General features: G+C 49.0%; 1 protein-coding gene and 1 long non-coding RNA gene across 4 annotated transcripts; one reads left to right on the top strand and one right to left on the bottom strand.

The window, feature by feature from the left end:
* Positions 1-1,068: 1,068 nt before the first annotated feature.
* GJC3 (gap junction protein gamma 3) lies at positions 1,069-10,739 on the top strand. Its single transcript, XM_005674550.4, has 2 exons — positions 1,069-1,122; positions 5,517-10,739. The coding sequence occupies exon 2, from the start codon at positions 5,644-5,646 to the stop codon at positions 6,466-6,468; it is 825 nt and encodes a 274-aa protein (XP_005674607.2). The 5' UTR covers positions 1,069-1,122; positions 5,517-5,643; the 3' UTR covers positions 6,469-10,739.
* LOC110259868 (uncharacterized) lies at positions 7,867-12,275 on the bottom strand. 3 transcript variants are annotated; one of them, NR_201451.1, is given in 2 exon segments: positions 7,867-10,718; positions 12,130-12,275. It is a non-coding gene; the product is annotated as an uncharacterized LOC110259868 (long non-coding RNA).
* Positions 12,276-12,313: the final 38 nt, after the last annotated feature.

Here is a 12,313-nt window from a genome sequence, read left to right as displayed (position 1 = left end):
CTGCAGCATAGGTCAGAGATGCAGCACAGATCTGGATCCAGTGTTGCTGTGGCTGTGGCGCAGCCCTGCAGCTGCAGCTCAGACTGATTTGACGCCTACCCCTTCAATCTTAAAAAGGAAAAAAAAAAAAAAAAAAAAAAGAGAAAAAAAAAAGATCAAATCACTTGAAAGGGGAAGACTGCCAATCTGGACTTGTTCTTCTCCACAACAATATTAAATGCGAGACAATAATGGCACCCGGATATCCTGGGGGGCAGTATCTGGTACTGAGGCTCGCACCCCATCTCCTCCTTGAAGTTATAACATTGGCAGGGGAAGGGGGTTGTTGCAGTCAAGAGTCAACAGACCCTCAGCCCTTGCTGGTGAGTTACTCTCCCACCCTCCCAACCCCTGCTGGTCCAGCTCAGCCCCTCCCACTCTCTAAGGCTTCTCTGGGGGGTGGGGGGTGGATGGTTCTCACTGGGCCTGGTGGGGAGGGGCTGGGTTCCCTGCATGGCTGAGGGAGCAGGGAGCAGAGGCCCGTTGTGCCGAGGGCAGATCCTTGATACTTCTTTTCTTTTGTCTTTTTAGGGTTGCACCCGTGGCATATGGAAGCTCCCAGGCTGGAGGGTGAATTCGAGCTGCGGCTGCTGGCCTACGCCACAGCCACAATAAGACTGGATCCAAGCCAGGTCTGAGACCTATACCACAGTTCACGGCAATGCAATGCCGGATCCTAACCCACTGAGTAAAGCCAGGGATTGAATCTACGTCCTCATCCTCACGCATACGGGTTGAGTTCATTAGCGCTGAGCCACACTGGGAACTCCAGCCTGAGGGAATTCTATGTACTCTTGCCTGCAAGCCTCGCCACTGGAAACAGAGGATCTGAAAGTGCACTCAGAAGACAAACCCCTCACCCTCCACAACAGGGCTATTCTCCAGAGCCCATTCTTCAGCCTCAAGGCTGCCTGCCCCTCTGGCTGCAGTTCTCTTCTCTGGCACTGAGGCTGCCAGGAATGAAAAGGGGAGGGGGAAGGAGTGGGAGGCAGGCCTGGGGGAGAGCTGGGACCCTGCAGGCTCCAGCCTGAGGACTCTCCTCTCGGCTTCTTTCCCCTGTTGTTGGTGCTTCTGCTCTGCCAGGTGAGTGCTTCTGCCGAGGAAAGCCGGGCTGGCTCGGGCCCTGGGGTAGCGGTGGTGGGGCTGCCCAAGGCTCTGGACTGGCACCTGCAGCTCTAAAGCACACACCCATGCCCTGGGGTTACTATTAAAATTCAGACCTCATTTGCTAAGCCTGGGACCTGGGCTCTGCACACTTGGTGATGCCAGGGTGGCTGCACCATGGACCACACTTTGAGTGAAAGGTCTAGAATGGTTTCCAGGCCAGGGGGGTTGCGATGGGGGCAGGGAGTTGGGTCCAGCTCTGTCCTCAGTGGATATCCTTCCCTCACACCTTAACTCTCTGGGCTGGATTCTGCCACCAATGGGATCCTGAAAATTTTCTCCCAGAGAACAAGAGATGCTTAGAAAAATTCTTAATATAATGATAGAGTTAAAAAAAATTGTTTCCATATTTGAAAATCCCCTCGAACTCTAGGCTTTCAGCATACGGAGATCCTAGGCCAGATATCAGATCTGAGCTGCAGTTGGGACCTACACTGTGGCTGGGGCAAGGTGACATCTGGGCCTGGGATTGAACTTGGAGTCCTGGTGTTGCAGAGTGGCTGCTGATCCCAATCCCGTCGGGCCACAGCAGAAACTCTTTTCTCCCAACTCTTGAGCTTGTCGGGTATTGCTTCTAAAATCTTGACAGGGTGCAGATCCTGCCAACTCCCTCCCAAACAAGTTGATTTGCAAACTATTTCTCTACTCCTAGAGTCAGAGCCTTGTCCCTTGAGCTTCCCCAACGACGCTGAGCCCTCTGCTCCCTTGGTCTTGAAGTTTGGCTTGGGGTCTTTGGCCCCCTGTGGGCAAAGCTGCAGATGCATTTGTGGGAGGAGGATGCGGGTCTCAGAGACTACAATGGGTGGCTTGGGGACAGCTGGGGCAGATGGGAGCCACCACGGTGTCCCAGGGAAGCAGGAGATGAGGGAGGAGGGCCAGCCGTGCTTAGGCTCTGGATTATAGGAAACCCTGGCTGACTTGGGAGAGGAAGGCGGTATTTATCGTCTGTGCCCTCGAGGTCCTGCAATGTGTGTGGAATAAGCGCTGTTTTGTGATAACAGCTGAGGGGCAAAGGACACGGAGGGGAGCTCCGACCGCAGGGGTTCTCAGGCGAGCCCTCTTGTCTTGCTTTTTCCGCTGGCTCCCTTCCAAACCCCTGAACCTCTGCCGTGAGCTCTGGAGACCTCAGCTTGGTTCTGAGCACCCCTCAGACAACTGCGTGTCTGGCTACGGGTCTGGGGTGGGCCCGAGAGAGAAGACTCAAGGGAGCGGGCCTCTGGAAAACCCTCAAACTCCAAACCCTCAGAATTTGACAAGGCTGCTCTGAGTTAAAATCCAGGTCTGCTGGGGTCGCCCTGGCAACGTTTCTACGGCGTGCTGGGCCTTCGCTTTGAAATGAGATGAGGCTGAGAGCAAGACTTGAGAATTTACCGAATTAGCCTTTAGTTTGGTGACTCGCAGGAAAGCCAGGGCAGAAACCCGCAGAGACGCCTCCCACCAGCCCCTGCCCCCGCAGCACAGGGACCCTTTAAACTTATGAGGCTGGGGAGTTCCCGTCGTGGCGCAGTGGTTAACGAATCCGACTAGGAACCATGAGGTTACGGGTTCGGTCCCTGCCCTTGCTCAGTGGGTTAAACGATCCGGCGTTGCCGTGAGCTGTGGTGTAGGTTGCAGACGCGGCTCGGATCCAGCGTTGCTGTGGCTCTGGCGTAGGCCGGTGGCTACAGCTCCGATTCAACCCCTGGCCTGGGAACCTCCATATGCCGCGGGAGCGGCCCAAGAAAGAACAACAACGACAAAAAAAAAAAAACAAAAACAAAAACAAAAACTTATGAGGCTGGAAGGGGACTGCAGGTGTCCTCAGAGTAGGATCTACAACCAGCCTGGAAATGGGCTGGTTATCACGCCCTACAGAATCCCTTTCCAGATGCTCTGGTACAGACTTCTTGCTTTACAGAGCTGGTAACTGAAGCCAAGAGTGGAGCGGGGACGGTCAAGGGCTACCCTAACCCCCTCAACCCCCTCAACCAGGGGTGAACACCCGTGGACTCTGAGCCATGTCTGGAGAGAGTTGTGGGAGGGGCGCAGTGTGCTACTGCCATCTAGTGGGTGGAGGCCAGACATGCGGCTAAACATCTCGGCGCCCACAACAGCATCTCTCCTTCCCTCAAACCAAAATGATCCAGCCCTAAACGATCCAGCCCTAAACGTCAGTAGCGCCCAGGCTGAGAAACCCAGGACTAGCCTTGAAACTTGACCTTTCTTTTGGTCCTCTGTGGAGCTCAATCTCTCACCAAGCAAAACGGAAACATTTACCGAGAAACCACTTCTTTCCCAGGCACTTAACTCATCCCAAAAGTAAACTAGTGATTTTGTTTTATTGTCTTGATTTTCCAAACTAGGAAACAGATTTTGTCCCTTATCTACTTACTTTTTATTATTATCAATTATTCATCTTCTTCCTTTGGATTCTGGAAGAATTACCCAATATGCCTTCTAGTGCCCTGACTTAATTTCCTCCAGAATCTGGCCTATTGCTTTCAAAGATCAAAATGGTGATCCGCCTCCTGTTCTATTTGTAATGGGTGTACACACTTAAAGATTCACTTACTCTCATTTCTGAGGCGTCTTGAGGATGAGAAGGGGTAAATCTTTATTTTCAATCTGTCATCTTTAATCATGGGACCAAGTTTGCATATTTCTAGAGGATGGAAATATATTTCTTCTAAACATTTTAACCCAATTTTAGAGAATAAAATTTCCAGCAGCCTGATATACTTTAGAGTTTTCACAGTCTATGATGAAGAGGAAACACAGGGACTGAGGGGCAGGCAGAGGTTCAGACTCTGATTCTTAGTGCCTCAAAATATGGTTTTTCACTGTTAGGGGACAGTGGTGACATAATTCTCTGGTTAACTGAGGCCCTTAGAACTGTCCCTTGGAAGCATCTAAATCCATCCCTTTCAATTGCATGAAAGTGACACTTTTGCCTAAGTTTTGGCACATGGCCTTTTTTTTTTTTTTGGCTGTGTTTGTGTGCTGTGAAAGTTCCTGGGCCAGGGCTAGAAACTGCACAATAGCAGTGACCCAAGCCGCTGCAGTGACAAGGCCAGATCCTAAACCTGCTGCACCACAAGAGAAATCAAACACTAATACCCATTTTAAATTGTTTTGTGCATCTCTCAGGTATTAAAATTGGGAAACTGATACAAGATAAATGAGCTGTCATGTTACCTTAGAAATTCAAGTTATTATTATTCGACTTAACAGGAAGAAACCTAAGCAAGTTCAAGGTCAGAGAGGAAACAAGAAGGGTCTGAATGACAGGCAAGGTAATTTGGGGGTCAAATGCCTGAAGAAGCTGGAAAGAGCAACCCAAGACACAGATTTGAAAGAGAGCGTGGCCTTGGAGAAGGGGAAAGATGCTTCTTTCCCTAAGCTGTAGAGTAGGAAGTGACTAAGAAGAGAAGAGAAGAAGTAGACGCAGGGTTTTATATGGAAGAATCTATTTTCTCTGGAGTGAGAGGTTTGCCTGGTCTTCTGAGAGTGAGGGGAAGCAGCCTGGGCTGTGGAGGGAGGGCCGGAAAGAGCAGCTGGGCACTGGGGAGGGCTGCTGAGCACAGGGATGGAGATGGTAACTGGGCTTGTAGCATGTTGGCACTTTGTCCAGAGGGGTGAAGAATTTCTGAAGCCTGTCCTTGACCATGGGGACACAAGGGAGGACACTGCCCAGGGCGCAGTGACAAAGCAAGAGTCCAATTTTGTATTTCTAGCCACTCAGCTCTGGCTTTGGCCCGCACCCCGTTACATGACATAGGGTAGATCCTGCAGGATTTTCTCCCAGGCATTCTCCTTTCCTAAGCTGGTTAGGTCTAAAGAACATAAGACTGAAGAAGCCTTGACACTCACTCTGCTCACTGGATCCCCATCTGGCCCCCCAACCCAACCTCATCTCGGTCTCACCTCTGCGATGGAAGCAGAGGCCAGACCGACACACCTGTGAGCGCCTGAGGGCCTGGAGCCGGAGAAGAGCAGGCAGACCAAGGAACACACATCCCTGCCAAGGTCAGCACTGATTTCCTTCAGGTGACAATGACCGTAGCACCAGACTGGGCAGCCATCACCGGGAGGAGCAACAGTTTTGGGGGCACTCTGGTCTCTGATTATTTAGCCTTTGGGAGGGAGGGAAAGAGACAGACAAAGACCGACCCTGAATGCCCCCAACACCACCCAAATGCCTGGAGTTCCTCTCCACTCCCGCAGTGCAGGAGCGGGGACAGGTAAGACGGCCACGGCCACGTCCTATGAATATTTTACATAGATGATTCCATTAACTATAAAAAGGCACAAATTCTTGGTGTTTGATCCACCAGGTCCTAGGAGAGGAGGAAGGAAGCCTGCCTTACCCATCCTTGGATCAGGAGTGAGGAGGTGCCCCGGAGCTGCTAAAGGACAACGGCGGCTCGCCCACCCTCACCACTGCCCTCTGCTCACAGCAGGATGTGTGGCAGGTTCCTGAGGCGGCTGGTGGTGGAGGAGAGCCGGTACTCCACCCCTGTCGGGCGCCTCCTGCTGCCTGTGCTCCTGGCATTCCGCCTGGTGCTGCTGGCCGCCGCTGGGCCTGGGGTCTATGGCGACGAGCAGAGCGAATTCGTGTGTCACACCCAGCAGCAGGGCTGCAAGGCTGCCTGCTATGATGCCTTCCACCCTCTCTCCCCGCTGCGCTTCTGGGCCTTCCAGGTCACCCTGGTGGCTGTGCCCAGCGCCCTCTACATGGGGCTCCTTCTGTATCACGTGATCTGGCGCTGGGAAGAATCAGAAAAGGGGAAGAAGGAAGAGGAGACCCTGACCTGCCAAGCGGGGGAGAGGGGAGATGCCTTGGGGGCTGCAAGCCCCTGGCTGCTCTGGGCCTACCTGGCACAGCTGGGGGTGCGGCTGGCCCTGGAGGGGGCGGCCTTGGGGGGGCAGTACCATCTGTACGGGTTCAGGATGCCCAGCTCTGTCACCTGCCGGCGGGAGCCGTGCCTCGGCAGTATCAGCTGTACGCTGCCTCGCCCCTCTGAGAAGACCATCTTCCTAAGGACCATGTTTGGGACCACCGGGCTCTGTCTTCTGTTTACTCTTTGGGAGCTGGTGCTCCTGGGCCTGGGGAGATTGTGGAAGGCCTGGAAGCACAGGTCTCCCTCTTCTAACTACTCCCCAACTTCAGGGAGCTCCAAAAGGCACAAGGAACCAACTGGTACCTCCCCGGCAGTGGGGACCAAAGAACAGCCTCGAGAAGCAGGTGCAAGGGGCGCTGATGTGCCTCCTTCTACCTGCCCCTGACGAATTAGCCCACATCCCCTCCCACGGCAGGTCCCTCGCTCTCGGGGAAGTTCAGGGCCCGCGAGGTACAAAGTAGAAAACCAGGTTCCAGGCAGATGTGTTCTGACCACTGCTCCCAACCCATCTCCCCGCTGCTATCCCCGTCAACTTGAAGGTTCCTTCCAAGGAACCAGGACCAGAATGCTCCGTCGGTTGTACCTCTAGCCCTTCCATTTTGGTCTCTTCCCACTTAGAAAGTCTCAGCTTCGGCTTGATTCTCTATTTTGCAGAGTTACAAAGCCACCTGGCTCACCTCTGAAGGAAACTCAATGACTGGATCTTCTTCCCAGGGTCCAGTGGGTGGGAATTTATCTCCACGGCAACTTAGAGGCTGTTGAAGCATATCTAGGAGCCATGGGGGAGGCCATGCTGTCTGAAGCTTTTTCTTGGAGAGCTCCTGCTTGTGCCTTCTCACCAGCATCCCCTGGTGTCAGCATCGCAGTTTTCATGGTCTTGGTTCCAGTGTCAGCCAGCAAGCCTCTGTAAAACTGTACCTCTCACGGTCTTGCGCAGGAAACACCGACCACTGTTGGTGACATTCCTATTGCTGAGGACAGTCTTCCTTCCTGTCTGAATGACTCCACTTATTTCTCCTGTTGTTCACATTTTCTGCTCCCCACCACCACCTTCCAAGTTCTGTAACCTAGGAATGCGCTCAGCCCCACAGCGTATGTTATTTTCAGAAACTCTGGCCTTCCAGGCATATGGAACCCAGTGTCCTTGTATATAGAGAGTCAATGTATTCTAACACCCAGCTCCACTCTTTAGGGCGATTACTGTGCACTTAGAGGCTTACGACCCCTGGACCACTGACAGTTCTGATTTTTGCTCAGTCCTCATTTTTTGCTTTGGGCATGGCAGTGGCTCCACTGTTTCCAGCACAGAAGCAATTCATGTTGGGGAGGGGGAACAAGTCCCTACTTTTAAAATTCATACTCCTCAATACCACACAGAAAAGACAGCAGAGTCCTACTGCTGATTCAGGGGCAACCGTAAGGGACAGTCATATCACAGTGTGATTCAGCAGAGGCTTCTCTTTTCTGGAGTCCCTCAGTCATTTCTCTCAAAGAGCATCCTCGCCTTCCACCTTTCCACGGAAACACCTCTCTTCCCAGTTCTTCCTTGCCCGCTTAAATGCTCAACAAAGAGCATTGCCTAGTTTTGGTTTCTCCTCTGAATCCCAAGTGAATGACGAAGGCCCATTTCCAAGGAAAGCTATTTGGTTCTCCAAGAAAAACAGGTAAAAAAATCATTTTTTCTTTCTGCTACCCAGAGTTTCTTAAAGAATCTCCTATCTGTCACAGCCAAGACCCAGCCAAGTGACCAAGGACAGAAAAAAAGCAAATGGCATCATTCTGAGTTCCTCCTTGATGGCGTTGCTTTTTAAATAGCTTTATTGAGATATAGTTTACACAGCATATAATTCACCTACTTAAAGTATACAATCCGATGGCTTTTAGTATAGTCACAGAGTTTGTATCCGTTAGCATGAACAATTTTATTTTATTTTATTTATTTATTTTTGTCTTTTTACCTTTTCTAGGGCCACTCCCGCAGCATATGAAGGTTCCCAGGCTAGGGGTCCCATCGAAGCTGTAGCCACCGGCCTACGCCAGAGCCATAGCAACACGGGATCCTGCTGGAGGCCAGCGAGCCTAGGTTTCTTCCCAAAGAAGATGGATGGACGTCGGCTTTTGTATCGGAGACAGCCTGTCCCTTCTTTCAGGGCACTGGACTGCTCAAACTTTATTGGCAACAGTGGTTGATTATATAGACAGTTTTTCACTACAGATTACATCACAGTGTTAAAAGTACATTGGTTAACTATTACATGGTATAGCAGCTATGCATCCTGTTTTAAAATCTCTGTTAACTGAACTTAGTGAGTACTTTGAAGAGGCCATAAAACACAAGAATTTAGCATTTACAAACTTTGTTTGTAGACTGGTGCTTATCTTCAAAGCGTTATGGCAGGGAGACAGTGTAAGTAAATATAAACCAACTTAATTAAACTAGCGATCACTAAAAAGCTTTTAAAATCAAAGACAAAACTCACAGCTAGGTTTTTTGGATAAGATATGGCTAACTTCTATGGACCTCATTAAAATCCTAACTCTAAAGTTACTATATAACTAGTTAATAGATAAACACTATGTTTTAACTAAGTTGGATTCAAATAGGGGAAAAGTCCTTCAGGATGAAATTTTTATTATACTATTGTTGTAATTTGGTTAAGTCACAAATCACCACAGAACAATAAGAGTGTGAAATAAGAATAATAAGTAAATAATCAGGAAAGACTGAGAAAAACTGAATAACAAATAAAACAACAGGAAAGATTAGGTCACCCGAGAAACAATCCATGTTCTCCAGTGCAAACATGGAAATTGTTTTCCCAGGAAAGCCCCAATTCTTCCCCATCAACATCAAAGTGAGAGCTGTGTATCTGAGGCCTGCCCTTGGCTTGTACCGTGTAGGCAGGCTTTCATCCTGACCAGAGGCCCACCTTCAGCATGCACCGTTCAGGTGAGCTTTTTTCCTGACCAGAAGCCCACCTTCGGCTTGTACCGTTGGGTGGGCTCCCTTTCTTGGTTAAGAACCTGCCTTCAGGTTTTTCTGCTATCAGGCAAGTTCCTTTTTTTGAGTCCCTGCATTTTCTCGGCTCCCTGCAGGATCCAAGCCACTTCTGCAACCTACACCACAGCTCACGGCAATGCCAGATCCTTAACCCACTGAGCACGGCCAGGGATCGAACCCACAACTTCATGGTTCCTAGTTGGGTTCGTTAACCACTGAGCCACGACGGGAACTCCAGCATGAACACTTATAGAACATTTAATCAACTCAAAAAGAAACCCTAACAATACTTAGCTATTACCCCTAATCCCCTATACCCCCAAAGAAAAGCAACCATGAATCTATTTTCTGTCTCAATAGATTTTCCGAGGCTGGGCTTTTCATCCAAATGGAATCATACAATACGTGGTCTTTGGTGACTGGCTCTGTCACTGGGCATGATGTTTTTGAGGTTCATCCCTGTTGTGGCGTGTCAGTACTTTCCTCCTTTTATGAATGAATATTCCTTGTATTGCTCTTCCACATTGTATGGATTCATTTTTCAGTTGGACATTTGCATTATTTCCACTTTGGGGCTATTATGAAAAATGGTGCTGTGAACACCAGATTTTGTGTGAACACAGGTTTTCATTTCTCTTGGGTGGATACCTAGGAGTGAAATTTCTGGAGCACATACGGTAACACTTTAACTTTTTGGGCAAGTGCCACACCTTTTTTCCCCACAGCATTTGTACTAATTACTCCTTTACATTCCCAGGAGCAGTGTACAAATGGGTTCCAACGTACCCACATTACCCACATTTTTCCAGTTTGACTTTTAAATTCTAGCCATGCTAGTGGGTGAAGTGATATTTCATTGTGGCTTTGATTTGCATTTCCCTAATGACTGATGACATTAGGCATCTTCTCATGTACTTATTGACTATCTGTATAGCCTCTCTGGAGAAACGTCTACTCAAATCCTTTGCCCATTTTTAAATTGGGCTGTTGGTATTTTTGTTGTTGAGTTCTTCATGCATTCTGGATACTAGATCCTTATCTGAGGTATGAGTCCAAATTTTTTCTCCTGTTCAGTGGATTGTCTTTCAGTTCATTAACGGTGTCCTCCAGTGCACAAAAGTTTTACACTTTGATGAAACTGAATTTGCTAATTTTTTTATTTCACTGCTTATGATTTTGGTGTTACAGTTATGAAATCATTGCATAATCCATGACTGTGAAGAATACACCCATTTTTCCAAGAGGTTTATAGTTTTAGCTTTACGTTAGGTCTTTGAGTTTGAATGAACTTTTGTGCGTGGAATGATATAAAGGTCCAATTTCATTCTTTTGCATGTGGATGTCCAATTGCATCGGTACCACTTGTTGAAAGGCTAATTTTCCCTACATATAACGGTTTTGGCACCGTTGCTGAAAACCAATTGCTTGTAGACATACGGCATTGTTGCTGTACTCTCAATTTGATTCCCATTGATGTGTATGTCTATTCTCATGGCAGTACTACACTTTAATTACTGTAGCTTTGTAATAATGTTTGAAATTGGGAAGTGCGTGTTCTCCTACTTTGTTCTTCTTTCTCAAGATTGGCCACTTGGCATCCCCTGAAATGCCATATGAATTCCAAATGAATAAAGCTGTCAATTCAGGAGCCACAACATTTTCAGTAAAGAAGGATGTTCATTTCAGGAGTATGGCAGCATTGAAAACAAAGACATTAAGAAGATATACTTATATACACAGGCAGACATATAGACATATAGACACTTGCACTAAAACACTCATGGGAAACATCAATAACCGATAAGAGCACCTCTTCCTGCTTGGTCTATATGAAGACTCAGATTTCTTCTCAGTATAGTATTCCAATTTACAAAGAAAACACAGCTATCAGATGCATAATTTAAACATTTAAATATAGCCATTCTGTGGAACCTTCATCAAAACCCCAAAACAGTGACCCCAAGAGCTCCCTTTTCAAATCCCCTAATCAGCATATTATGGGAAAGGCAGTATCTGATTTGGGGACACAAGAAGAATTAAAAATTTCTTTCATAAGAAACAGAACAGAGTGCGAAGAATTTAAGAAAAAAAAAAACACCTCAGAAACACAAGATAAAAATCCATTGGAGAGAAACAGATAACACTGTGAAACAGGCAAGCATATTGTTTGTTGAAAGGCTCAATGGATGACACATGGGATGGCAATGGTTCAAGTTGGGTACCAAAAGACAATGCATCTACGCTTCTGAATCTTAAGCACTTCCACTTAAAACACCTGATTTCCTTCCCACCACTCTCAGAGTGTTGCTCTGACAACGTGGTCCTAGTCTTCTCAGGTAGGAGGATCAGGAACTGCTCCAGCACCACCACCAGCAGCAGCTACAGGCTCTGCTTCCTCCCAGAATCTTAGACGACAGCCACTCCTGGCAGATCACCCAGAGTCGGTTTAGACCTCCTGGGCGCTGAACCGCTTAAATACTAGTGGGAAGTCTCAAACCTGAGGAAGACCGTCTAATCCTAGATTCTTCCCCCTAACTGAACTATTAGAACCTCTGTCTACACTGGGCGAGTGTGCCCCATGGTGAGAATGGGCTGCCTCTATCTCCTACGCTATGGAAGAAAGAGAGGGAAATCAGGGTGGCAAGGCGATCAGAAAGCTCCCTACTACGTCGTGGGGGCTAAACACTCCTTTTTCTGCTCGCCCGCCTCCGAAACTTAGCTGGCCTGTTCGCCCGGCTCCTCGAATCCCTGGAGAGTTGGTGGGCTTCGTGGGGGCATCAGGAAATCCTGCCTTTTTAGGAATTCAACTAGACCTCGGGGGTTCGAGGACGAGAACAGATTCCTTTCCTGGAGAATGAGGCTGAACGATAAAAGGGAGACTTCGGGAAGAGCCAGCCTAAGGGGAACGGCGCCTCCTTAGCCCCTGCCCCGGTCCAGGCTCAGGTGCACAGATGCCCCCGATCCTCCTAATCCTTCAGGCCATAAGCTGCACCTCGCCTAGGGCTTCAGAACCTAAATCGTCCGGAGCGGCCGGCCAACACTGACCTCACCTCGCAAACCTGAAGGACTAGCGAAGTTCACCAGCGCCTCCTCACGTTGCCCCACCAGCTGCTCCTGCAGCTGCGCAGTCGCCTCACAGCCGCTCGCTCGGCAAACCTGAGGTCCTCGCCTCCTCTCTAGGCTTCCCGAGGTGGGGGCTTCCGCATCTCTACTGTCCGCCCGGTGGGGG

This window comes from Sus scrofa, chromosome 3 (genome assembly GCF_054392235.1).
Source record: "Sus scrofa isolate SSC_HxYL_T2T_F1_AM1 chromosome 3, Sscrofa_HxYL_maternal_Yorkshire_Landrace_v2.0, whole genome shotgun sequence".
Taxonomy (NCBI): Eukaryota; Metazoa; Chordata; class Mammalia; order Artiodactyla; family Suidae; genus Sus; species Sus scrofa.
Note: the sequence above shows the minus strand (reverse complement) of the source record. Positions and strands in the feature narration are given on the sequence as shown.